This window comes from Neospora caninum, chromosome X, assembly GCF_000208865.1.
Source record: "Neospora caninum Liverpool complete genome, chromosome X".
Lineage (NCBI taxonomy): Eukaryota > Apicomplexa > Conoidasida > Eucoccidiorida > Sarcocystidae > Neospora > Neospora caninum.
Window position 1 is genome coordinate 688663 of NC_018396.1, and position 26774 is coordinate 715436.

At 56.6% G+C, this 26774-nt stretch overlaps 2 protein-coding genes across 2 annotated transcripts in view; one reads left to right on the plus strand and one right to left on the minus strand.

The window, feature by feature from the left end:
* Window positions 1-424, minus strand: part of NCLIV_045600 (putative glycosyl transferase, group 1 domain containing protein) — a gene marked incomplete at both ends in the record, with an annotated part of 6656 nt that extends 6232 nt beyond the window's left edge. Inside the window, one exon of the mRNA XM_003884110.1 lies at window positions 277-424. Coding sequence (XP_003884159.1) covers window positions 277-424 — 148 coding nt within the window. The remainder of the gene's footprint in view (window positions 1-276) is intronic.
* Window positions 425-3287: 2863 nt separating this feature from the next.
* On the plus strand, window positions 3288-24824 carry NCLIV_045610 (conserved hypothetical protein; the record flags this gene model as incomplete). The annotated part of the gene is made up of 29 exons (XM_003884111.1): window positions 3288-3506; window positions 3925-4623; window positions 5117-5339; window positions 5978-6343; window positions 7305-7672; window positions 8199-8335; window positions 8824-8924; window positions 9366-9430; window positions 9760-9951; window positions 10363-10885; window positions 11421-12013; window positions 12391-12476; window positions 13055-13125; window positions 13537-13627; window positions 14181-14719; window positions 15023-15840; window positions 16108-16228; window positions 16473-17803; window positions 18354-18472; window positions 18910-19009; window positions 19283-19343; window positions 19894-20008; window positions 20364-20488; window positions 21009-21325; window positions 21682-22150; window positions 22807-22902; window positions 23178-23244; window positions 23644-24055; window positions 24663-24824. The coding sequence occupies 29 exons, from the start codon at window positions 3288-3290 to the stop codon at window positions 24822-24824; spliced, it is 8586 nt and encodes a 2861-aa protein (XP_003884160.1).
* Between the last annotated feature and the right edge of the window lie 1950 nt (window positions 24825-26774).

The following is a 26774-nucleotide window of genomic DNA, read 5'->3' on the forward strand; positions in this document are numbered from 1 at the left end:
GAGAGGAGTATCCGGGAGAGAGAGCGATACAAAAAGAGAGGAGTAGCCGGGAGAGCGAAGAAGCAACCGTCAGGAAGACGGGACGAAAACGCAGAGAACCCCGCGACTGAGAATGAAGAGCGTCAACAGACGTCGAAGTAAAAGACCGCGCAGAACAGACAACACGTTTTGTTTGTCTCTGGCGGCATTTCCAACGATGAGGTACATGCATGCACGCCAGGAGAAACATCAAGGAAGAGGACGGGAATGGGGAGTTGAAGGACGCAGTCGGCCTACCGTCAACTGTAGCAGGGAAGCACCGACTGCGGTCGTGGTTCGTCGTCAAAATCTCAACATCAAAGCCGTCATCGCCACTTCCTTCTCGGTTTCCACCTTCTGAACTCTGTTCTTCGAGTTTGGCTTCGCTCTTCCTCTCTCCTTGCATGGCGAGGGCGGCGAGAACCACGAGCTGTTCCGCCCCGCCAATGCCAAGATCCAGGTGAACGATGGTGCATTTTGGCCGTCCTGCATGCGCCCCGCTGGCTGCTTTCTGCGGGTTCTGTGCCCAGGCGGTCTTCGCCGGCTGTCTGCTGTCGCCTCCGTCAGACGAGAACGGCGTCACGCACGACGTTTCCATGGCGAGGTGACGAAGAGGAGACAAAAAGAGGAAGGAGCCAGAGCGGGAGAGGAGACACAAACGGAGAACAGAGTCGAAGAGACACTGGAGAATCCTCGTTCGTGAGCCTCTGCCTTCTCGGTCTCTGTCGCTCGCTTTGGGTTCTTCTGTTTTCTCCGCAACTCGGGCTGGGTGTCTCTCGCTGCTTTCTGGAATTTGCCCTCGAAGGCAGCGTCAGCAGCCGCCCACGATCGGAGGGAGCGCGCAGGACGGAGACAAGAGAGAGTTGCCGCCTCTCACATCTCTTGCTCGGAGATTACTGGTGAAAGAGAGAGAAACTCCGCCTGCGAAGCCGTCTCGGGCGAGGCCACGACTCGTGTGTCTCTCGCGGCGCGTCGCTGGTGTGAACGAAGGCCAGAGCACCGATGAGAGAAAGGAGGGAAGAAGCGGAAGGAAGAACAAGAAAAGAGAGAATAGAAGCGGAACGTGGAGGGAATTTGTGAGGAGCGAATGAAATGAAGAGAACTCACACTAAAAGCGCAGAGGCAGAGAGAAGCGCTTCCTGTGGCTGCCTGGTCTGAGCAGGGTCCGGCACATCGCCAGGTGTCTTCGCGTGCATCGCTATAGATCTACGCGTGCGCGCATGCAGCGACTGTCGCGATTTTCCCTCTCGTTTTTCTTTTTCCCGGTCTCCTGGTGGAACAAGGTGAACAAAAAATGTGAACCTTCAGTCGTTGATTCGCCCCCCATGACGGTCCTTCTCCTTTTCTCGGAAGGGAAGAAAGAACAACGACAAGCAGATGGAGATGCTTGCGCTGCACGCGAAGGAAAGTGACCTTGCGAGAGTTCGAAGAGCGCGTTACATACATGCGAGAGAGAGAGAGAAACCGAAACCCCAAGATTGGCCACATCCTCCCTCATCTCTTTCTTCGTTCGCTTTAAAGAAGTTCCGTGAAGATAAAAACGAGGAGAGAGTCTCTCCCTTTACTGCGCTCGCCCCCCTTTTTCGTGGGCCCCGCAAAACAGCCCCAAGAAGAACAGGGCCTTTCTTCTGTTTTCGACCGAGAGGCTTGTCGCAACTCTTCAGGAGATCTTCTGCCGCGTCTCGCTGTTTTCCGGCTTTCTGAAGGCCCTGAACTTGCGAGTGGTGTTACCACGTTTGTTCCTTTCTGTGCACGGGAAAGCGAATCTCCCGTGCGCAGTCTCTCTGCTTAGGTCCTCAGCTAACTCAGGAGAGAGACACACTCAGTCGGCGCTTTTGATCAACTTGGGTTCTTTTTGTTCAACAGTCCGTTCCGTTTCTTGCTTCCCCTGCGTCTCTCCTTCCTCGACGCCTGCCTCTCCCGGTCTCTTTTTCTCCCTCTCGGCGGGCGTAAGTTCTCGTCGCCGGCCGTGCTGTCCTCGCCGCACTCGTCTTTCTCTTGTCATGTGCCTTTGTCTCTGCTTGGCCTCTCGCGTCTCCCCCCTCCACCCGCAATGACGACGAACAGGGGGGGGAGGAGGCTTTCCTGTCTGGAAAGCTCAGAGGGCCGTACTCCTGCGCACGCGCTACCAGCAGCAAAACGCGAAGAGAAGCCCGAAAACGAACGAGGAGACGCAGGGTGGTTCGACGCCCCGCGGATCTCTCTTCCCTTGGACGGCAGCTCCCCTTCGCCCCAACACGGCCCCGCGCGCGACGCCGTCCTCCGCGCGAGAGAGACAGAGGGGGAAGGAAACAGAGGAAGGGAGACGGCGAGAGAGAGAGGACGCGGAGAGATGTCCCAGACTAAGGAAGGGTTTCCACCGGACAGGCTCCAGAGGGGGAGACCCGAACAGGGGAGACACACAGCACAAGAAATAAAAAGCCCAGATGAGGGAGGACGACGAGACCACGAGAGGAGTCAGCCCGGTCCCTATGTCGCCGACCGTTCATCTGCTCCCCTCGTCTGTAACCCGCAGGGCTTGTCTACGGCCTCTGCGACACGGCGAATCATTGAGTCTGTCGAGGTGAGAGATGCGTTTCTGTCCTCGGTTCTCGTCCTTCCCCCGCTGTTCACGTGTTTTCTCTCGCCCTCTCAAAGGAGGCCGCGCATCTTGCTCACTCTCGGAATCCGGCTGTTCTCGTGCTCTGTCTCTCTCTCGGCAGTCGTCGGTGCCGCCTCTTTTTACTCCCCTCGTTCGCGCTTGGTCTCGCCAGTTCCCGGAAACCGGTCCCTCAAACACTTGCATGCGTCTCTCTCGCGGCCCACCTTTTGCGGCCGATGGTCCTCTGCTTTCTCCTCTTCAATCTAGAGTGGTCTGGCTGCGTCCGTCTTCTTTCTCCGCACACGTTTCTTCTCCCGCTCTTCAGTGCTTCTCCGCGTTTCGGCACTCGTCGCACCCCGGCTCGTTCTGCCTCCTCCTGCCTTTCAGCGTCTTGCTCGGTACCTCTGTCGCGCCGTTCCTTCCCTTTGCTTCTGCCAGACTCTCCCGCTTTCCTTCTCCCGCTTCTCGCTGTCGTTTTCTTCGTGTGCCGCGAGGCGGGCCCGGCCCCCGTCGCCTTGTTTTCCTCTTCAGCCTTCCTCGTTTTCCTCGCCCCTGTCCTTCCCTCCAGGCTCTCGTCCAGGAGTTTCGGCGCGCGGGCCATGGGACTTCTTCGCGCTCGCCCTTCGCCACGACGACGCGGTCGGCGTCTCTGTCCCTGACTTCGGGCTCCTCACGCACTCGCCCGTGCATGTCCTTCTCCTTCTTTTGTCACTTTGTCGCTTCCCTCCCCGCGGCCGAAACGGGCGTGGCTGCCGCAGCCCTTCTCGCCTCTGCAGCCATGTGCGTCGTCTGTGTCCTCTTGAGCAACTACGATGGCTTGACTGTCTCCTTCGTCCGGTTCGTCTTCTTCCTCCCGCCTGTGCTCCTCGCCTCCTGGCTAGCCTACAGAAGCCGGACCATTGAACACGTAAGAGAGCGGTCTCTTTCGACTCCGTACTACGCCTGACAGATACAGAGATAAACGAACGTGCAGAGAGAAACAGAGATTGATATATATATATATATATATGAGTCGGTTCGTTGTTGCACCAGTATTTGTGTGGGCATTCGGCAAGCGGGAGTGTTCACACCCAAGTAGTCGCCTCTCTCGAGCCCCCCTAGATTGCTGTGAGTACGCGTCGACATGGTAGGGTGCGAGGGCAAACAAGAGATGCAGAGAGAAGGCGAGCGGGGTCGTAGTGCCGAGTCAGCTGTCGTAGAGGCAGGTGTGCACCCATCTGTGATACAAGCTGCATTGCGCCGTCGCGTCTTGTCTCTTTTTCCCGTGAGATGCGCATTCCTGGGTGTCTCCCGCGTCTCTTGTCTCTCACGTCTCTGTCCTCCAGCTTCGAGCCGTGTCGAAACTCCAGGAAGCTCTCGATGAATTCAAGACGGAGACAGGCTTCACTTCGCTGTCGTGTCCTGTGGCGCCTGCTCCGCCGCCTCGGGCGTCGTCTGTGCCGCGAGGGCCGGGCTCGTCGGCGGTCCTCTCGCACCTTCCCTCGTCGCCCTCTTCATCGCAGTGCCCTAGCGGGGCCCCCGAGCCTTCCGTCAGCGCCAAAGATCTCAAAGTCGCGTCTGCGCATCTTTTTGAAGACGGCGAGGGATCGAAGGGTGTGCAATGCTCTTCCAGCGGCATAGGTGGCGACTACCCGCCAGACTACTCGCGCCTGTCTCCCACGCAGCTGTTTGCAGGCCTTCAGCATCTCGTCGGAGACGACGCAAACCACGGGTTTCGCCCCTCCTTCTCAGGTGCCGGAGACGCCGAGAGCAAGCGCGGCAGCCACGTCGCGCACCGGCTGCACGATCCCGAGGGCCTCTTGGCGAGTTCCGCGCCGCGCTTTCTCGCCCGCGCAGGGCGCCGAACCGAAGGCCGCGAGAAGGCCCGAGGCACAGAGGCCGTGCGGAGAGCCGCGGGCGAGAACATCAGGAACGACGCAGAAGGTGAAGGTGGGGAGGACGGTGCCCCCGAAGACCACCTCCCGGCAGCTTCCCTGGTGGCGGTGCTCCGCGATTCGCAGTGGCGACGCGTCCCTAGGAATATGGTGAGGCGAGAGAAAGGACGGAACGAACGCGAAGGAGCAGCAGCGCAAGCAGGCGACAGACAGGAAGCCGGCGTGGAGAAGCGCGACGCTCCGCCGGGGTAGACGAGGCCAGACCCGCAGCGAGGAAGCCAACACGCTCTGACCCCGGGGAGACGAGGAAGGCACTTTGTGGGAGAGAAGCAGCGTTGAGAAACCAACTTGGAGACGCGGAAGCACGACAAACGGAGACGGGGGCGTTCTTCTTTTGTTCGATGTGGTTGCATCCGTCGCGTCTCCTTTTTTGAGATGTGTCTCTGCCGTGTCTCCCCAAGTCTGGGTTTTGCTCCACTTCCCGTCTCCAGCGCCAGGGCAGGTCCCCTCACTCTTGTCTCGTCTTCGGGGCCCGAGTCGCGTCATTGTCCCGTTTTTCGCACTTTCCTCTCCGTTGCTCTTTGCTTTCTCGCGGGTTTGTTTGATCGCGCCTTCTCCCTTTCCACACTTTGTTTTCCCGCAGCTCGCAGCAGGGGATGTCTTCAAACTCCGGCCAGGCGATCCTCTCCCCTGCGACTCCGTGCGAGTCATTCCGGCCTTCCTCGTCTCGCGGCGCGGGCGGCCTGGCGCGAGACAGAAACGCTCGCGGAGACAGGTATCGCCGTCGCCTTCGGCCGTGTCTCACGGGACAGAGATGGGCCCTTCGCGTCTTGCAGGTGCCCTTCCCCAGGGGGGCGATCGCGACCGTAAGGGCCAACGCAGACTTTCCAAGTCGTCCTCGCCACACTCCGGGGATCGCCCAGCACTCGCTTTCCGCGGGGCATCGTTGCGGTCCCTGAGAGCTAAAGTTGTTGCGTCGTCGCCGTCGCCTCAGTCTGCGCCACTCCCCCCGCCTTCTCTGTCTACGTCTTCTTGCTCTTCTCCGTCTTCTCGCTCTCCGTTTCGTTCGCTTCTTTCTTCTCCATCCATCTCGTCTTCTCCCTCGTCTTCGGCGCCCCCACTGTCGATGCGTCTCGTGCTCCACCCTGTCTTCTCTGCCGGCGTGTATCGCGTCGGCACAGTGTTTTCGCCCTTTGATTCTGACCCAACGCTTCGGTCTGGCGAGCGGAGGTCTTCCTCGCCTCTGGAATCGGAGGGCGAGGACAGAGCGCGGCTGCCTCGCTCTTCTTCCGTCGCTCGTTTTCTGTCTCCTCCCCACACGGCGAAGCGGCCTCGACGCGGAGGCAGAACCCAGTCGCCTCACGCACGTCGCCAGCATCCTTCCCGAGTTTCTTCGCATGCCTCGCCGCCGTTCGCCTCGGCAGATCTGCCGTGTGAGACGCCAGCGACCGGGGGTTTCACGCACAGACGGAGGCGTTTTCCGTTTTCTCCCTCCGACTCCGAGGTCGACTCTTCGCGGTCGTCTTCGCGCCCGTCCCGACGGCCAGGCGCTCTTGCCCCGCTCCCAAGAAGGGCGCAGTGTGGGGCCTCGGACAGCTCCGCTGGACGAAGGCGCTCGCCCCCTCGCTCGCCCTCCTGGCGTTCTCGCCGCGCACCTGCGTCAGGCAAGAAACAGAGACGCCACCGGTCCGCGTCGCCCGCCTACTTTTCCCTCGAGCCCGATGGCCTTTCAAGACGCGTGAAGGACTCAAGAGGAGCCGTCGCAGCAAGGCCAGAAAGAGGGGAATGGGAAAGGAGAGAGGAGGAGTGGACGAGAAGCTGGTCGAGAGCCAGAACGTTGTCGGAGGCGAGGAGCGGGAAACGCCGAGAGGTGCGCGGAAGAGATGGTGAAGGGCTGTATCCGGTGTCACGAGAGAGAAGGAAGCGCGAGGGAGGCGCGAGGGCAGACGACGGCGAGACAGCCTGGCCAAATGCCTGGACAGGCATCAGTGAAAAGACGAGGGCAAGACTTCCGCGGGAGTCGAGGAAGAAGCTGTGGGTGTCGGACCGCGAGGACGGGTATCGTCGAGGACGCGAGAGCAGCGAGGAGGAAGATGCGAGACACAACAGACAGATTCGGAAAGCGTACCCGTGCGGCGACGCCTACCGGCGACGGCGAAGCGGCCGAGAGGAAAGCACGAGGCGGCATCTGGACGTTCACAGTCGCCGAGACAAAGACCGCGGAGAACGAGGCGGCGAGAGAGGGCGAAAGCGAGAGAGAGAGAAAGAGAGAGGAAGAGAGAGAGAAAAAGAGAGAGGCCGAGGAAGAGGACGCGACAGGGAGGGCGACGGAGGCAGAAAGCGAACGCGCGAACGAGAAAGGAGAGAGTCACCAGGCAAGGGTCGCGCATCCTCCGTGCATCGCAGACGCCGGCTGAGTGAAGGCGACAGACGAAGTGGACGCAGAGGGGACTGCGGAAGGGAATCTGAGAGGGAAGACGGAAGAAGGCTCGGCGTGGAACGGCAAGACGGCGAGCGACTTTCGAGTGGACGAGGCAGAGCCGGAAGGGCGGAATACCTCGAAGAGCGCACCAGTCGGTGGAGAGTGAGTGATCCGTTTGCCTTCACCGGAGAGAGTGCATGTGAAGAAGAAGGGCGAGGTCGGCACTCGGTGCTCCCCGCTAACTTCACTCCGAAACCCAGATACTCGTGGTCGTCGCTCGCCGACCGAGAAGCGGTGAGCCCCGTTGGACCCCGGCGTCTCGGCACCGAAGCTGTCCACTCTCGCTCGCCTCGCGCCGCCTCAGATTCTGCTTTCTCTGCAACAGACCCTGAAATTGTCGTTGCATCAGCGGACGGGGCGCGGGACCGCGTAGAGACACCGGGAGCGTGTGGAGAGGCGCCGAACTCGCCGCCCTTTTCGTCGCTGCCGTCTCTCTTTCGGGGCTTCTTCTCGCGGCCCGGGGACAAAGTCCCCTCCACGGGACCGGCGCGATGTGGCCCATCATCGGCGCCCAGTGGCGACGGCGGAGAGGCGGGACATGTTGCAGCTCAGAGGCAGTCCGAAGGAAAGATCGAAAAGGCAGGTGATGGGAGCGAGGACGAGACGGAGGAAGAGGACGCGTTGATAGCTGCGTCCGATGTGGCGCCAGACCTCGCGTCCGGGACATTCATCGCACTTCGAACGTCTTGCGTTGGGACGCTGAGGACGTTCCTAGAGGTGAGGCCACGCGCGGCGTTTTCTAATGTCCTTGTCCTCGCTCTCGTTTCCGAAGGCTCGCGGCCTTCCTTTCTCGCTTCGTGCTTGATCATCAGGTCTTGGTATCCAGCTCTTTCCCTCCTTCTCGCTTCCCCCGATTTCTCTTTCGCCTTCCTGCCTCACGACCCGGCAGAGTCGCACTTCCTCGCGCGTCTCCAACCCTGCCGCGCGTCTTCGCCCTGACGCAGTGTCTGTGCCTCTTTGGAGGCTCCGCTGGCCTTTTCAGTCCCGCCTGTTCCTCGCCCCCAGTCGCGTTGACAGCGTCTTCTAAGCGTCTCAAGTTCACCGTCGCCCTTCGTCGTGTCCACCTTTTTTTTCATCTTTGCGCCTCCGCGTCTTCTCTCTGTTTCCTCGTTCCGCCGGTCTGCTGGGTCTGCTTTGGGGCGGGCCCCTATCGTCTTCCGACCGCTGCCTACGTCACCGTTTCTCGTGACTTCTTTCTCAGCGCTTTGTCGCTCCGCCTCTGCGCTCTCTGTCGTCTTTCCAGGAGAGTCTCCGAAACCCTGCGTCCTCGAAAAGCCGCGCCAAAGTGCCCTTCTTTGAGGCTGCGGACCTCGTCAGTCGACAGGTCGCGTTCCTCTGGCTCGTCGCCTGCGCCCTTTGCATTTTCTCCGTGATATTCTGGTGAGCTGGAAACTTGTCGGAAGCAGATGGCAAGAAGCCCGCCCCATCTCTGTGTTCTTCCTCTGCTGCTGGCCGGTCTCTCCACCACCCCACATGTCTCGCCCTCTCTATGACAGGTTTAGGGTCCCTATCGGCTTCTGTCTCCATCTACCTTACCACCCCTCTCCTTTTCGTCATTTTTCACCTCCCTCTCTCTTCATAACTCCCTCTTCTTTGGTTTCTGTGTCTCCCTCTCTCTCGGCTTCTGTGTCTCCCTCTCTCTCGGCTTCTGTGTCTCCCTCTCTCTCGGCTTCTGTGTCTCCCTCTCCTTCGGTTTCTGTGTCTCCCTCTCTCTCGGTTTCTGTGTTTCCGTCTCTCTCGGCTTCTCTGTCTCCCGCTCCGTCGGCTTCTCGGTCCCTTTGCTTCTCTCAAGCGGTATACCTCTGGTGGGGTTCTCCCTGCACGCAAATTGGCGGCTTCGCTGTGCCGGCGATCTTGTCTCTGTCCAGGGACGTGGTGGCGCGCACGGGGGACGAGGTCGTCCCTCTGAGCCTTCGCGTCGCTCGCTGGCAGCTTCCCATCAACGTCACGTTTTGCATGCTAATGGCGAGTAAGGCGGGCGCGCCGGCAGGCGAGGGCCTAACCAGGCAGCGACGCAAAACCGCAGAAACGGACAGAGAAGATCGATTTTCGGTGCCCCATCTTTCACGGAAATCGGCTAACCGAGCCATTCACCCTTGACGAGGAGTCGAGAAGGAACACAGAAAAAGATGACGTATATACACATATACGAGTCTATCTGGGTGGGCATCTCAATACAAGTATATATCACCCGGATATATATATATATATATCAATTTGTAAGGATATGTGGCCATTCCGCATCTCCTTATGTACAGATAAATGTATGTATATATTTAAACATATCGAGAGGAGAAAGGGAAAAGCATATGTATAGTTTCATCTGAACTGAAAACTGTATGCATGCGTCTACATCCACATGTGTGAATAAAGATTTATCTTTTTTTCTTTCGAAAAACGCTGCGTGCAGTCCCTCGAATTCTGGGAGAGCTGACGGACATCTGGGGGAATGCGCGACTCCAGTCTCTGTTCCAGGTACGTTGTCTTTTTCTAATCTTCTTACGCAACTCGGAGAACACATTCATTTGTTTGACTCACTTTCGTGTCTCCCTCGGGCCCTGACCTTCCGTCTCTCTCGCGCAGAACCCCCAGCCTTCTCTTCTTGGAACCCTTCTGTCCAGCTCCTGCTTGTTTCGTCTTGGCATCCTTCTTCTCCTTCTCGTTCTCCTTCTTCGTCTTTTTTTTCTCCCTCTCCGCCTCTCCTCTCTGACTGCATGTCTTTCTTTCTGTCTTTTTGTCTTTCACCTGCGCCTTTTCCCGACGTCCTTGCGTCGACTGCTTCTGTCGTTTTCCTTTGTTTTCAGGAGGCGCACTATCGGGCACGCCAGGACGCATGCGTGGACGTGGAGGGCGACGGCCGGGTTTGTCGCTCGATTTCTTCTTCGTCCTGGTCGACAGATGATTCCTCCACGGCCTCGTCCGTCTCCTCGACCGTCTCCGTCTCCAATGTGCCCATCAGCAAGCAAATCAAGGAACTCATTTACATCTTCAAAAGAGTACACTCCCCTCGCGATTGTGTGACATACATTTATGCAAGTATATGCAATGCCTATTCACAGCCAAACACTCATACAAACATATATATATATATATATATATATATTCACGCGATATATATATATATATATATGTATAGAAAGAAGTCGAAGTATACAAGCCAACCCAGTCGTTTACAGCCCCACCTGTACTAGCCCTCAGTGCATGTGAGGCCTTGCCTGCGTCCGTGGATTTCTCCATTCCCGGACGTCGTTTCGCTCCGCTGAGTAACGGGCGACGTTTAGCACTTGTTCGCGTTTCTCCCGTTTCTGGGGTGTATGTACACATGTGCATATGCACGGAGACGGCGTTGTTTTGTCGGTGCGCACTCGGCAAACGCTTTGAGGGGTTTCTTGCCTTTTCCACTCCAGGGTCTAGACGGCTCTTCGAATTTGCTGCACATCATGAACAGCACGACTGTGCTCTGCTTCGTCGACAAGGATGGGATTCTCGTCGACGCGTGCCGCACGCTCCAGGAGGTTGCCGTCGGCGCTTCAAACACAATGCACACATCTGCGGAAGACGCACGAGGTGATTCAGGACTTGCTGCATCGCCTCACCTCCACCTGGCCTCTGCGCGACAGCCTGTGGGGCTAAGCGCCCGAGAGGACGATCTGGAAGAAGAGCGAGAACCGAGTGAAGACGAGCACGAAGCCCGACACCGGCAGCAGGCCGAGGAAGACCAAGAGCAGGATCTCGAGCAGGAAATGGAGCAAGAACAGGAACTGGAAAGGGCGGAACAGGCGGACGAACAGGAAGAACACGGCGCAGGCAATCTGCGCTCGCCGTCGCTCTTCTTCGAAGGAGCAGAAGCCTGCATGGACGCTGGATTCTACAGTTTTCTTGAAGTTGGCGAACACGCGGCGCCGTTTACTGTCGTGCGAAAGGCCACAGGTGGGCGCCCTCGAATCGATGCTTGGGGGGCTTCTAGGCGAACAGAGGTCCAAGAGAGCGACACTAGAGGAGAGAACGATGGCGACAAGAGAGGAGACCAAGGTGGCGAAACGCGAGCGCCAGTCGCGTTTTCTGCCTGGCGCGTGAAAAGCTCGGCGGCTGTGGGCGCCCATGGGGGCGATGCGGGGGCCGGAGACAGAGAGACACCGAAGGGAGGCCTACGGATGTCCAACCGTCTCTCGGCTCTGCGGCAGACAACGCGATCGCAGAGCGGAATTTGTCCCCAGTGTCGAAAGCGTGAAGGAGGCTGCGTACCGACACAGGGACACGGCGGTCGGCAGTCGCGAAACAGCACTAGACGGGAAGACGCGGATGGGGAAAGAAAGCAGGCGACGTTCCTTTTTTCCTACGTTTTCCGGAAAACGCGCTCCCGAAAGGCGCCAGCGACTGCTGGCGCCTCCGACCGTCCTCAGGCACGTCGGCGCGCACGACGTTCAAGACTCTGCCGCGCGGCACTCTCGCGACGATTCTCCAGCGTCTTCTCCTGCGCGGCTGTCGTCGTCGCTCGCCTCCTCCGTTGCCTCGCTTCTTCCGTCTCGCCAGCACAGTCGCAAGAACGAGCAAACGCGAGGACGCAGGGGGGCCTGCGCTGCAGACGAGAGAGTCGCCTTGAGAGGCGAGCGAGACGAAGCCGGAAGAGAAGACGATCGAGAAGAGGAAGGAAACGAAGAGGGAGAACAAGAAGGAGAACACGGAGACGAAGAGAAAAGGAGACAAGCCGAGGGGAGTAACGAGGGGGAGGAGAGACGCGCGGATGCAGAGTCCGACTCTTCCGGTGTCGAAGGCGACCCCTTCGGTGTGTTGGATCTCAGTGAGGACCCTGGCGAGGAAGGCGGCGAAGACTGCAGACGCGAGGAAAGACGAGAAGCAAGAGAAGAAGAGGAACGAAGGGAAGAAGAAGACGCGCTGAGGGAAGAAGAAGATGCGCTGAGGGAAGAAGAGGACTACACACGCGACAGGCACGCACAAGAGAGAGAAGTCTTGCTGAGGCCGATAACAGAATTCAGAAAAGTCGTTCTCGATCTCATCAACGACGACGAATGTGAGGTTGGCCTCCGATTCGAAAATGTAAGTTCTCCATTTTCGACGTTTGCAGAGGCGCGTTTCATGTGTGACCACAGGGTGGAAGCGCGTATGGACGCATATATATATATATATATATATACATATGTACATGTGGATGTCGATAGGCATGCACTGTATTTCGATGTATATCAGCGCACCCGTGCCTCCGTATGTATATATCTTTACGAATGTCTCCATATATATGTAAGTATATGCATCTATGTATTCATAAATGTTTTTGACTATTATATATGTCTACCTCGTGTATGTGCATCCCTATCTGTATCATGGATGTAGGGGTCTCGGCATTCCGCGTCCAGATAAATTTGATTGCTATGGCTGTTCATTCGGTTCCTGGTCCTTGTCTTGCATTTCTTCAGGATTCATGGATCGAATACACCACACAGCTCAAACCACTTGCACTCGCCATGGCCCTTACTCAGCTCCCGCGCCCTCCGCGAAAGAGGTGATTGGGGGCTGGCTGTCGCGTCTCCGCTAATCGTCCAGAGAAGATTCACACATCTTATTTGTGAATAGCCAAACAGACATAGGTCCTTGCACATCTATATTCTCGTACATGCATACATATATATGTATATATGTATGTATATATGTATCTGTATGTATATATTTATATGGTCGTGTACGGGGATACGAATATACATTCGCATTCACTTGCCTTTACATGTGTGTACATCTATGGATCTGTGTATTTTTGTGGGCCGGGTTGGTTCTCTGGATGACTTTCCCCATTTGCGAAAATGTGCCGTTATTTTTCCGTAGCCTTTTGCCTGTGGTGGAGGCGTTTACTGACGAAGAGAAGCTTTCAGATCTGCTTCACATCTTGAGACGGACCGCAGACTCGCGACTCAAATACGACGCGTTTCCCGTCTTTGCCACGCGAGGCGAATGTCGCGAAGCCCGACAGACCCGAAACCGGATGCGAAGCCTCTGAAGGAGGCGAAAAGGTGTCTCTGCATGGGGAAATCTGGGAATCGCGTGAAGGCACAGTCGGCCTGTTTTCGCCTCTTTGCTTCTCTGCAGTGTCGCCGACCCAAGTTGGCTCTTCTCCCTTTACGTTCAAGACGTCGTTCTTCCTCATCCCGACCGCCCAGGTATACACGCCCACTGCCTCTTTCAAACAACGCGCCAAGTGTCTGTCAAGCTGTCCAGAAGTCCCCGTCTAGGTCTTCTATCCATTTCTGCCTCTCTCGATCTTGCTTACCACCTGAGTTCCCCCTAGACGCTCAAAACTGTATAAACGTACTTTCCGCCGGTGTCGGATTTTCGTTTGTTTTTCTGGTCTTCTTCTCAGAGTTTCTCGCTCTGGCTCTTCCTGACAGCCCCCAAGTCCCGCTTCGCGGCTCATGCTTTCCCTTCGTTGGACTTTCTCGCAATCCCTTCTGTCCTTCATGCCTCCGCCTTTCCTCCACGGTTCGTGCCTCCGGTGCCGCATTTCTTTCTTTCCATTTTCGCCGTCCTGTCCTTTTTCGTTTTTCTCTCTGGCGCCGTGTCTCGCTACGCAGGTGCTCACGAAGAACTCCTCGACTGTCAGTGCAGTCTGGCGAAGATCGTGGGGTTTTCCGACACGTTCCTTCACAAATTTCTTCCTCTCAGGTTCGTCCGTCGCTGACGCTTCTCGCCTTTTCTGTTTTTCCCACGTGTGGTGCGGGAACCATTCCACGTTTTCTCGTTTTGCCCGCGGTCAATAAAGAGTACAAAAAACGCAAGGGCGGCGAGCGGCCTTACCAAGGTCGGAGGCAACGAGGCGTGCATGCGAGGGACAGCCGGCAGGGTGCGCTGTGAGAGCAGAGTCTCCGTGTGGATTGCAGATTGTTTGTGCGGAGACAAACTCTACTCTGGGATCGCAACAATACTACGGGGCCTAGCTCGGATCTTTGTGGTCTTACAGACGTCTTTCTACGGAGGCGAGGGTGGCGTTTGTTTTCGTTTTCGAGGCCAGCTTCTGCCGGACAGCCTCGGGTCTTGTCCTGGTTCACACTGCTGCTTCTGCCGCGCCTTTTTGTTCTCTCTTGCTCTTCCTTAATCTTCGGTTTCGTCCACAAAGGCATGTCGCACGGACTGTCTTCCTGCCTGGCATCCTGGCAGACTTTGCGCTCCGTGCCGCAACCAGCTCTGCCTGTTCAGGCGTCTCTCTCTTTTGCTTCAGATTTGTTCTCGCCGTCAAGGCGTCTCTGCCTCACCGCCGTTCGTCTTTGCACTCGCGGCCATCGTCGTCTTCACGTCTTTGTCTATCCGAAGGCATCCCCGATGATCCGCCAAGGCAGACGCGCGAAAAGGAAGAACGAGAGCGCCCGAACCGAGCGAGAGGCAGAGCGTCGGCCGGCGTGGGAGATGAAGCGGAAGAAACACACGGAGACGAAGGGAGAGAAGAGGACGAATACGGGGCAAGAAGCGAGACGTCCAGGGAGAAGGACAGGGCGACGGAGAGGAAGGAACCGTGGGGGGAAACCGAAGAGGTAGATGATCCGGGGAGAGAAGAGAGAATGGACGAAGGGACGCTGCGAACGCTGAACGCAGAGAAGACGAGGACCAGCGCGTTTACGCTGAGGCGAGTGACGTGGGCAGACGCGCGCGCCGCCCGCCAGAGAGCAGGGAAAACGCATCGGGGACCGCCCCCAAGGCCCATCGCCCAAGCAGACAGCGAAGGCGCTTCAGCGAGACCCGACCGTCCACTCCGTACCCAGGGTAAGTGCAGAATGGACCTTCAAGCCCTGTCTTTGTCGGTTATTAGTCGGTTATGGGAGAGAGAGGAACGACTCCCTATCAGTTTGCATCCTTCGCTCTTTCCCTTCGCCACGCGCGCCCTCGTTCCTCACGCTCCTACACCTACGTGGGTCTCGCTTTCTGTGTGTCTGTACACCTCAGGTAAGGTGTTATTATTCCGCAAGTCCTCTCCCCTAGCTGTTCGCCTCTTTCACCGTTCCCGTTCTTCTCCGCCGTCTGCCTCGCCTTCACACTCGCGTTCTCTCTCTTCGTCTCTCGCGTCAGCCTCCGCCGCGGGCCACGGCGGCTCGCTTTTGTCGGGTGGCGAGCGGCGCGCTTCCGCCGCGAAACGGAGACAGCTCGAGGCAGGAGACAGAACTGTAGACGAGGGCGCAGGCGCCGATATCAGCGAAGCCGAGGGAGAACGGGACGTTTTTGTCCCTTTTTTCCGCGTCTTCGCCAACCACGAGAGCCAGCCCAGAGACGACCTCCGCTCGTCCTTCTCCAGTTCAGAGGCGAGCGGGAGGGGTCGGGCCGTTGCGCGCACTCCTCCGCACGACGGGCGCAAAAACAGCTCAAAGGAACGCGCGCGACGCCGAGACGAAAGAGGCGACACACACCGAGATGCCACAGAGCGCGGCGAAGGAGAAGAGACAGAGACAGACGAAAGAGAAGAGACGGAGAGAGACGAAAGAGAAGAGACGGAGAGAGACGAAAGAGAAGAGACAGAGCGAGACGAAAGAGAAGAGACGGAGAGAGACGAAAGAGAAGAGACAGAGCGAGACGAAAGAGAAGAGACAGAGCGAGACGAAAGAGAAGAGACGGAGAGAGACGAAAGAGAAGAGACAGAGCGAGACGAAAGAGACGATACAGAGCGCGAAGACGAGGAGGGGAAGTGGGAGAGAGAAGGCGACGACGAGAGACAAAGTGACAACGCGAGACAGGAAAGAGAGGGAAGCGTCGACAGAGAGGCATTGCCGAGCGACTGCGAAGAGAGTGACGTCCACAGAGAAAGTTCATGGGCACGTGCAAGTGACGGGGATGCTCTCATGCTCTGGGTTGTTCGCGATGTCGCCAGCAAAGTCGCCCACCTCTTCGTTAAGGTAGGCAAGGCGACCGAGAAGGACGCAAAACACCAGAAAAGACCTGCCGCGCGCGGGGTGCGGTGCCGCTTGGAGGGACGAACAGGAGAGGCGGACGAAGCTGGCGGGCCAGCGAGATCTCATGAAAGATTCAACACGTGCAGGTTGCGGAGGAACGCACCTTCGCCAGCAAAAGGATGCCGGGGAAAGGCTGGATACAAAAGCGAAAGAATGTGTTGTGTCTCTCTGCGTCGTTTTCCCTCTGGTCTCTGGTGTGTCCGGTCCCAGGGCGTCCCGTCGCTTCTTCTGCCCCGAGTCCAGTTCTACCTCGACGGCCAGCAACTGCTCCCGTTTGACGCGAGCGCTGCGCATTCCCTCTTAGAACTCAACAACCAGTGGCTTTCAAGTGGTAAATCTTTCGGGTGGAGTCGACGCGGTAGCCAAACGTTCGCCTCCACACCGTGTCCCCACGCTCACCGTCTGTCGCCCAACTGTCTCTCTAGGCTGTGCGGAACACTCTGCCCCACATGTCCAGGGGGCGTGGCGCATCGTCTGTCGAAAAGCGCATCGTGTCTCTTTCTTTCGCCCTGTTTTCTCTTTCTTTTATGTCCATCCTTGTCTGTACTGGACGCATTAACTGTCGCTGTTTGCAGGTCTGGACGCCATCGCGTTCGGGTACAGGCCGCTTCAGCTCGACCAGGAAGAAGCCCTCTTGGCTGTGTTGCACGAGAGATCGCTGTTTTCTCTCTGTTCCTCGCCGGGGTTGCCTCCGCCGCCTCGCGCGTGCGTCAGCCGCGTTGCGCAGAGCCGAGACGCAGAGACCGACGCGCCGCAGGACGACGCGTGTCGCGACGCGCGGGAAGACGGCCCCGCGCACCCGAACAAAAAGGGAAAATTCGAGCCGCGCCCCTCCCCGTCTTTCGTCACACCTCAAACGACGGACGACGAACGCGAGGCAGAAGAACGCAGCGGCGCAGAGGAAAGAGAAGCTGGCGAAAGCGAAAGGGAAGGAGACGAAGCAGAGGGCGAGGATGGCGTGTGTGGCCGCGAACGCTGGATTTCGGTCCCCTGTCACGTGGGCGAGATTAGCGCGATGGGAACAGTTGCTCCCCTGCCTCGCTTTTCTTTCCATGAGGCGTCCAGCCTGTGCCTCTCACGCGCACACGGCACGCGACGCAGGTTCCAGTCTCTCCAAGGCACGCGAGGAGAGAGAGATCGCAACCCAGAGGCCGGCGAGATCCAGAGCGGGCTGGCGCGAGGCGACGCACGACGGTGCGTGTGGAGCGAAGCGCACGACACGAGACAAAACAGCCCTCGAGAAACGTATGAGGCTCTGCGAGCGTCTCTCCGTTCCAGGACTGGACACAGCGCTGAAGAGAGAGAGTCCGAGACCGCGCGACAGGAAGAGCCGCGAGGAGGCGGGGAAACCGAGTCCTCCCACAAGGAGGCGGCGAGGGCTTGGCGCGAACCGCGCACGCGGGGACGGGACGACGAGACGCGCTTCGCAGCGCCTGTGAGCCGCGAGTCTCCGCTCCAACCCAGAGCAGAACCCAGCAAAGACGAACACCCCGTGGACTTCTCAAACCTTCGAGCAAGGCCGAACAACGCGCTGCCGAAGACAGTGCTTGTGGAGGAGGGAGCGTGGCGAGGGGAGGCGGGCCGAAGGCTGCGCGAGGACGCCCACCGCTGGGGCATGTCGGACGACACTACGGACAGCGACAGAGTCACTCTTCCCAGGACGCCGATTGGGTTTCTTCCCGTAGAGAAGGAAGAGGCCGACGCGTCGCCGCCCTCACCCCGTGAGGCCGGCCAGGAAGACGCCTGCGAAGAAGACCCGTTTCCGGCGTTTTTTCTCTCGTTGAAAGAAGACGAAGGTGGCGAGCTCCTGCGAAGACTGCAGAGTCACCTGATCTTCCTCGGCATGGGTGCCAGCAAGCAACTCTGTGCGAAGGAAGTGGCCGCACGGATCCAGGATCTCCACGAGGTGAGGAGTCGAAAACGTGAAAACGAACGAGAGTCTCGCACAGAGCCACCGGTTCGCTGTAGAGACACCGGACAATGCGTGGGAAGGCGTGCGGGGTGTGGACCACGAGGGGAGAACGCTCGGGAGACAAGGGCATCAAGTGCGAAGGAGATGAGCTGTCGATGTGAACAGAGGGGAAAGTGAAGCGGCAGCCTAAATATCGGACGCCAGGGCGCGCGAACGGGAGGCGCAGAGTCGGAGCGAAGGCGGGGACCGGGAGAGAGACAGAGGAAAAGAAAAGCGTTCTTTCGAAGCATGCAGCTTGAGGCAAACCTGGTAACGAGTGGAGAGCGGCATTCTCCAGCAGCTCTTCGACGCTTCGACAGGGGCAGAAAGGTCGATATCGGCAGATATTTCCGTACGCAATGTAGCGCGATCGAGACTTCAATTGGGATGCAGGAGCAAGGACCTCGACTCGGGCGTTTTGTGGGGGGAGGTGGGGCTTTCGGGATGTCCACAAAAACTGTCTCCGAGGGCGATTTCGTCCGTTTGGCTGTTGTTTGGACTTTAGGCAGGAATTCGCTTTGTCTTCTTCTCTTCCCAAGACGAAAAGCGCACTCGCGCGCTCGGCGCTGCATTCGGCCTGGAGACAGGGTGGAACTGCATCATCTCACTTCAGCCGTCGTCGGCGTACGTCGTCCTCGTGGACCCCTTTCCTCGTCACTGTCGCTTCTTTCGCGTCGTCGTCACTCCGTTCTCGCCGTCTCGCATGTGCCACGCCTCTTCGGCATCACCTTCTTCGATGTTGTCGTTTCTGTCCTGTCCTCTCCATTGGTTTTTGTTGTCTCCTCTCGGCTCCACCCCGTCTGGTCCCTCTCGGCGGTCCTAATTCCCTGTCTCCCCTTTTCCTCCTTTCCCGGCTCCTGCATTTTCCTCTGCCTCCCACCCCCCCGTTTCCGATCGTTGCCTCACACTCTCAGCGCTGTTCCCCTGGCCTCTCCGCTTTCTTCGCGTGTTCCATCTTGTGCATTCTTTTCTTTTTCGGTTTCGCCTTCACAGGTCGCCACCGGTTTTGCTTCCTTTCCCCACATGCTCTCCCCTTTGTCGCCCGTTTCTTGTCTCTGCAGCGGCGACACCTACGTCAACATGGACGGGAAAATCGTGCTGCCTTCCGGCATTACGGCTATTCGCCAACATGTGGAGGAAGTCGACAACGTCCCGCTTCAGGTAATTGTCGTCGACGCGGACCTCTGATTTCTCCCGCTTTCTCCCAGAATTCGCAGATCGGCCTCCGCAACCTTGCCGATGTATGTCTCGACGAACACGCGGCTGCGCGTTGTCTCCTTCCGTCTCCACCTTCCCGTTTCGTTCGGCCCGGTTTCCATTCCCTGGAACCTGCTCTTTACCGGAGACGCCGTCGGTTTTCTCCCTTGCTGGCACCTAGGTGTCTTCGGATTCTCTATCCGGGAACTGCCTCTTCTTTCCGTTTCCTGTCTGCAGGTTTCCCTCTTCTGCAACTCCACACCAGACACCGTCCAGGAGATGATGCAGGTTCTCCAAGGTAATCCTTCAAAGGGACGGGAAAGGAAACGACGGAGTGCCAGCACGTGCTTTCTCTCCTTGTCCGCTTTACTGCTTCTCTCTCTCCTGGAGCCTCGACGCTCCACCGGAAACAACGCGGCGTGCGCATTCTGCATCCACTCATCATGTTTCATATATATATATATAGTTAGATGTCTCTGGTTGTCATTTCTGCGTTCACGTCCCTATCAGCATTCTTCCACGTGTTGTCGGCAGGCGCGTGTATGTTTACCCGGAAGAAAAGAACTAGGGAGGCGTAGATACGACCCTTGCTGCGACTGCGTCGACTGCTCGTTTCTCTCTTCCTCTGTTTGGGAAAGGTTCTCGCGTGGCGCCGTGCGTTCGGCGTCTCACCGCCGAGGCGGGTCTCCCATCTCTCTCTCTCTCTTGCAGGAATAAACTCGATAAACATGTGCGTTTTCCAATGTTACGAACACTGCCCACTCTCGTAGGCGCAGTCCGAGGGAATCACGCGTCCCCACCGGTTCGCTTCCCCGTCGCCTTTGTCCTTCTGTTTGCGATTTTCTCAGAAAACAACGAAGTGATGACATGCGTAGGCAGTTGCTTGCGAATGAGCAACTTTCCTCTCTTTGAGCAGGCGAACGCTTCAATCGCCACCTTCGTCGCCCCCGACGCTCGTTGCAGGTGAGCCGAGAAAACCTCTTGTACACGCGAGCGCGCTGCGGAGAGGCCTCGTGGGATGCGTGCGAAAATATCTCCAGAGCTCGCGCGAACGTGCCACGGGTCACCTCCGTGGCAACTCTGTGTTTGGTTTGACTCTGCGTGTGTCAACCGAGCTGCATCCGGGTCTGTTTGTCGAGTCGTCGAAGCGCGTTTTTGCGGCCTCTCGACTCTCAGGCCGCGTCTCTCGGGGCACACAGGCTGCGCCACGAGTGCGCATGCGCCTCTGGAGCGCGAGACGCTGGCCGGGCTGCGGCGAGAAAAACGGACATCCTATGGGAGTTCGGCGAGTGTCTACGTCGCGTGTGTGCGCATGCAGGGCTTGTGGGGGCCGTTGGTCTCCCGTCGCCTGCAACAGTTCGCTTCCAACTCTCAATCCAGCTCTCGCTTTCGCCGCCGATTTGAACTCGCTCCCCTGCGCTCTGCAGCAAAGCAACTACCCAGGTGAGCCGATCTCTCTCGCGAGACGTGGGTGGCCAAACAGTCTGGGGCTTATGTGCAGAAGGCGATGGACGAGAGAGAGGCATCCGCCTACGCGCACACCCACGTTTCGCAGACGCCGCTCTGTCTCTGCAGTGCATCCAGATGTGGCGTCGTTACTGTGCATCCTTGCCTGGACATATACGTCTCTATAAACATATGTGTGTAGCCGAATATAGATATCTGTATCTATCATTATGCTTCTGTCCTTTCTGCCACACACACTCTCCTTCTTCTCTTTTCCTCTTTGTTGGTGCGCGCGTCCGCTTCTTCGTCTCCCGATTTGCTGCTCTGTGTCGGCCTTGACTTCTCCCCGTTCCGAGTTTCTCGAGTGCGTCTATTCTCCCGTGTCTCCGTCCCCTCGCCCGTTGCTTCTGTTCCCGGAGAACCAAGCGTGAGTCTCTCTCCACTGCTCGCCAGAGACACGTCACTCTTTTCGTTTCTTTTATTGTTTGTGGTTTCTCTCCCTCTGGTGTCTGTGCAGTTGCCGACCCCCATGTGACAATGGCTGTGATCTACGAGGCGTTTCGCGAGTCTCGGCGCATCGTCGATTCGATCCAGCAGTCCCTCACCTTGTGCCTCTCTTCCTCGATCTTCCTTTCGCTCTTCTTTCTCTTCAACGCCTTCGCGCTCGTCCCGAACCTTCTCGACGTCGTTTCGCTCCTACTCTTTCTGCTCCTGTTCATTCCGCTTCTCTCCCTCGCTCTTCTTCTGAATCCGAAAACCGACAAGCTCATGAAGGAGTACCCCTACAAGCCGATGGACCCCACGCAGACGCGGCGGCAACTGCTCGTCGTCTTTGTAAGCCTCACGACAGCTGGCGAGAAGAACGAAAGCTACCTAGACACTCCAGTCCAAACACAACGCAAAACCCTGAGAGGAACGCGCTTCGCTCTGTCTGTCTAGCCGTAGTTGTCGGAATGGACGCCAAGCAAACTAGAGCCTTCCTCACATGGCTCGAATCTCACCCTTCAGATGTTGGCTTCGAACGTTGCATCTTGGCAGTTCAGACGCATTGCCCATCTCAGGCGCCTGAGCCGTGCCCCCGGCGGCCGCATAACACGTCTCAGTCTTCCACCAAAGGCGGGTTCGCCATTGTGGCTCCTTCTCTGTCTCTCTTTCCTTGTGAAAACATCCTCACGCGCTTCTTTCCGCAGACACACTTTGCTGTTCGTCTGGTCCCGTCGGTGATTGTCATCTCTGCCGTCACGCTCGGGTACATGTTCGACGTGGGCAACGACCTGTATCGCCAGCTTCACAGGGAGCTCGAGATCCGAAGCGCTACTGACGCGTCTTTTCTCTCGATCGCGCCTCTGCATGCGGCCTCGCCATCCCTGCCGGAAGAGCCGAGAGGCAGGCGCCTCGCAGGCGTCGAAGTTCTCGCCCTACGAGAGACGGAGGCTGTGCGTGAAAGCGGCCCAGGCGAACCACGCGCCGGAGTCACGCTGGCCACAGGCGACGGAAACCGCCAAGGCGAGGCCGACAGCAACGCGGTGAGAGGAGTCGACACAGGCCATGCGAGACAGGGGCGACTTGCGGAGGTCCAAGGGAAGACGCCCGGCGAGCTCCTCGAACACCTCGAACGCAAATGCAGTCACTTTCGCTTCGGAAGCTCGTGGCTCTCGGGTGAGTGACGAAACGCTGGAGCTCTGGAAACAGACGAACGAGGCACTTTTTTTGAAAGAAAGGCGTTCACGGGGTCTGGGCGTCAACGCAGGAGAGACATCCCACGGTGGATATATATGGCCACATCCATGCTTCGATATGTTTATAAGTGCATCCACATCCTTTCTCTTGTGCAGTCCCAACAGCAAGGAAGAAGACATACGCAGTATACATGTACGCCTGCATACATGAATTTTTCCATGTATGTAACGGCATATGGATTTAAGTATACAGCGATACATATATATATATATATATATATATGTTGATATACATAGATATAGGTGTTGGTGCATGTATCGAGAGAGACGGAGTGAGACAAAGGTGTCGTGAGAAATACAGAGCGACAGGGAGAGAGGCAAACGAAGAGAGATTCGTGCATGTTAATGATTCATGCTTACATTTCGATGTCGTTTCCAGTTTTTCTTCTCTCTGTGTTATTCATTTTCAGCCCCGCGTTCGGTTTTGCCTTACGTGATTCCTCACTGTTTGCCTTTTCTTTCGTCGTCGTCTTTCGTTTCTTCTCTCTCCGGGGCTTTTATCGCACACCCCCTCTCTGTGCAGTCATGCCGTTTCCCTCTCGTGCTCCACTTGGCCGTTCGACGCCTTTTCCTCAGGCAAGTGGCTAGCCTGCGGCGAAGCGATGAGGGAAACAGGCGCTGCGCTGGGCGAATCCTGCTTGGTTCGCGCCACAGCCACGCCTCTTGTGTTAGGTAAGGCTGTTGGGGTCACCTGTGTTGTTCACCTGGCTGTTCTCTCAGCAGAGGAACATTGTTCTCCCCGGTCGCCCCCACGTTTTTGCCGCTTCCCTCATCGGTGCTTGCGCCTCGGCTTCTCCCGACACTCTCTGCTCTTTCGCGGCGTGTGTTCTCTGTCTCCCTGCGTCGCTTGCGTGTTTTCTTCGTCCGCGTTTCCTTCTTGCCCGCGGGCGTGCTTTTCTCTTTCTGCGAAATTCTCGTGGCTCTTTACGTCTGTTTGCTCTTCTCAGGCGAGCTGTTTTGCTTCACACTCGTCGGCGTCACCCTCATGCTTCTGTCCATGTCCTATATCGACCGGTGAGCTGTGCTCCCCCACGTTGGGAACGCACTTCGAGGCAGGAATGTCAACGCCGAATTTGTTTCTCTACCTCTGTGAGCATCTCGTGAAGACGCGAGACTACCACCTGTACATATAATAACATATATATATATATATATATATATATATGTTATGCGGAGTCTTCTGCTTAACGCCGCAAGTGTAGGTCCATGTTGTGTGGCTCCTGTCTCCTTTTCGCTCGTGACGTCTGCGTTCTACTTCGAGATACGTGGGTGTATGTCTCCGGCTTTTGTTCACCGCCCGCGAACGCGACTGGGTCTGTGTGAAGTCTGTGTCTCTTCAAGGATACAGACGTACCTGCAAGTACTGCCTTTTCCGTTTCGATTCTTGGAGACGTTCGATCTGCTTGCCTTCAGATTCGAGAGTCTCCTCGCTATCCCGCCGCTCCGCAATCGCTGGTGGCTGGCCAGCTGTGCTCTGCTGACAGGCATTATCGTCTTGACTGTAGCCACGCGAGTGACCCTCCATCGCAGGTTCCTTGATTCTGCCGCGTGCCAAGATCAAGGAAACGCGGAGGTTTCTCCCGCCCTCGCTGCCTCCTCCCCCGCCTTCGACGCAATGTCGCTGGCGCATCTCGGCTCTGTCCGACACGCGTCTCGCAGGGAAGAGAGACAGAACGCAGCCGACGCCGGAGACCTGCAGAACGGCGGGGGCAGTGCACGGGAACGCGTCAGGGCGCAGGCGGGACACACACCAGACGTGCGCGGTCAGGACGAGCCCGCCAGCGTCCAGGCGACAGCCAAGTGCAAGGAGTGCGCCGCTTTCATCGTAAGTTTTCTCTCTTCCAGGGAGCGAGGGGACTAGAACGGTGCGAAGCCTCTTGCTGTGTCGTCCTGTTCCGATTTGTCTGCTGCCACGTGGGTTGTTGGCGTTCTTTTGATCTGCGCAGTGCCTGTTCCAAAAACCGCCGTTGCTCTCGTGGACTCAAAACCTACACACGAGGCTTTTTTTCCCGTCGTAAATTGTCCCCTCCCCTTTCCACACGAGACCGGTTTGCAGTGTCGCCGTCCACAGAAGAAGCATCGTGGCTTTCTCCCCTTTTCTCTGTGTTGCGAAACGCCTGGTTTCTTCATCTGCCTCTCTCCTTTTCCTGTCTCCTTTCCCTGTCTCCTTTCCTTCCTGTCTCCGGCGTGGGTCCGTCTGGGCGCGTTTGCCACCGGCTCTATCTCCCCGCCACCGAGCTTCTCTCTCCTTTCGTTCCCCGGCGCCGTTCCAGTCCTTTACATGAATTCGTCTTGAGCCTTTTTCGCCTGTTTCTCTCATCTGTGTCTGTCTCCTTTTCTTGTCGCTTCGTTTTGTCTCCTCCATTTCTCTACCTCGCCGCGCGGACGCGCAGGTTCCCTGTGAGCTGTTGCCTCTCTCATTTTCTCTGCAGTGGCCTCACTGGAGCCTGTGCGTGATCGCGGGATTTCTTTGGATTTTCGTCGTCATCGTCGACGAGCTAGTGAAGAGGGTTGAACGCCAGAGACACGAACAACACCAAAAGTACCTCAAGGTGCTCTTCGCCACGCGTCTGGGCATGTGGAGTCCCAAGTAGATGCCTCGAGAGAGACGGACCCCGCAACGCCCAACCACTTCAGATGAACCTTCATAGCTCCACGCAACCGGATGCGGGATGGAGCGAACGAACGGGACTGCTTTACTGTGCATACGGATACACGGCCATGCATATAATGTACAACAATATCCATATCTATCTATATGTATACATATGGATATTTGTGTACATATTTCAACGTCTAAATGGCAGTATACTTGTGTCTGTAACTGCACTGTCGAGCCGTACTGGGTGTTTCCGTGGTTGTCCGTGGATGGCTTTGCGTTCGTCGCTGCGGGGCACAGCCTATGAAGGGTGCGCTGTGTTTGACAGTCACGGGAATTTGTTGTCTCTTGCATTTGTCGATTCACCTCGGAAGCTGGGTAAAGCACTAAAATAGCGCATGCGTGCTTGGGGTGGCTCTTCTCGCCAGAACCGGCGTCTTGTCTCTCCGTCGTTCTTCCCTTCTCGCCAGAACTCGTTACCGACCCCGAGATCAGCGACCAACTGTGCACGTCTCGCAAACCTTCTCTAGACTGCATTGAGACGTATGCACACAGACATAGATGCATCCAGGCATATATGTATACGCATACAGACCTACTTACGTATCTCTCTTCCTATATATATATATATATCTTCATCGATATTATAAATCCAAGGGTAGACTGGCAGATAGATAGATAGACAGATAGATAGACAGATAGATAAAGTTAGGTAGATAGATGTACATAGATAGTTATAGAGATATAGAGAGAGAGATATAGGTAGATATTGACAGGTCGATAGATGTAGATAGATATAGATATAGATAGATATAAATAGATATAGATAGATATAGATAGGTAGATGTCTGTAAATTGAGATGTTTCGGCATTTACGCCACGTGGTGCTATGCCGGGCTCTGCCAGCCTACATTCTTAGGACGTGAATTTACCATTCCTTTCCTCCACTTTTTCGTGGATATTTTGTTGAGACCGGAATGGGGGAAAAAAATGTTCACTCACAGCAAAACCCTTTCTTCCCAGCGATGCTTACCGACCCCCCGACCGTACGGCAAGCATAAACAGACAAGCCGCAATTATCCATCGGAAACTGCACAGATGCACAGAGTCACCGACGCGCATGTCATATATATATGCATATATATATATATATATATATATATATATATATATATATGCGCATTTGTACATATATGTATATATATTTATATACATCCGTGCTTACACACTTGTGCATGTCTATATTCGATAGTCTATCATTCTCGCGACATTAGGATCAACAGAGGCAACAGTGCTCGACCGCCTTTTGGTGGCGATGGCCCCGACTCCATATCCCTTGCTCTCGGTGCGCACATCTTTTATACACAAGACACCACGTTCAAATGTCTTTTCTCTGTATTGTCATTTTTTACCTGCAGTTTACGTGCGCTTTTCTGTGCGGGTTCCCTGCTTATAAAGGTTTGCATTCGTCTACATAGTGCCTCGATACGCTGCAAAAGACCGAAAGCGTTACAGCAACCAGCGAATAGAAAGAACCGGCGGGCACTTCTTGTCGCCAAACAAAGCACGTCGGGTCTTCCTCGACTTGTAATAGTCGATGGCGGAGAGACGATTTGCGGGGTTGGTTTTCTAAGCAAGGGTGGAGTTTTGTTTGCTTCTCTACTTTTTGTTCTGGCGCCTTCAATCCGAGGAAAGTCAACTACTCGCAAGTCGCCCTCTTCTCGCGTTCGAGTCCGCGCATGCAACGCGAAAAAGCATCTGTCAATAAATGCGTGGCGTTTTTGCTTCGGCATCGCGCTTCGCTTTTTCTCTTGTCGACAGAAGAAGGTTTCCGTGACACAAGGAAAGAGGAAATGGCTGAACTTGTGAACGGAAAGCAATTCGCCGATGCAGACTTTCTCCGGCGGCTGTCTCCGTTTTCAATGTGCATGCGGATTCCCATGCC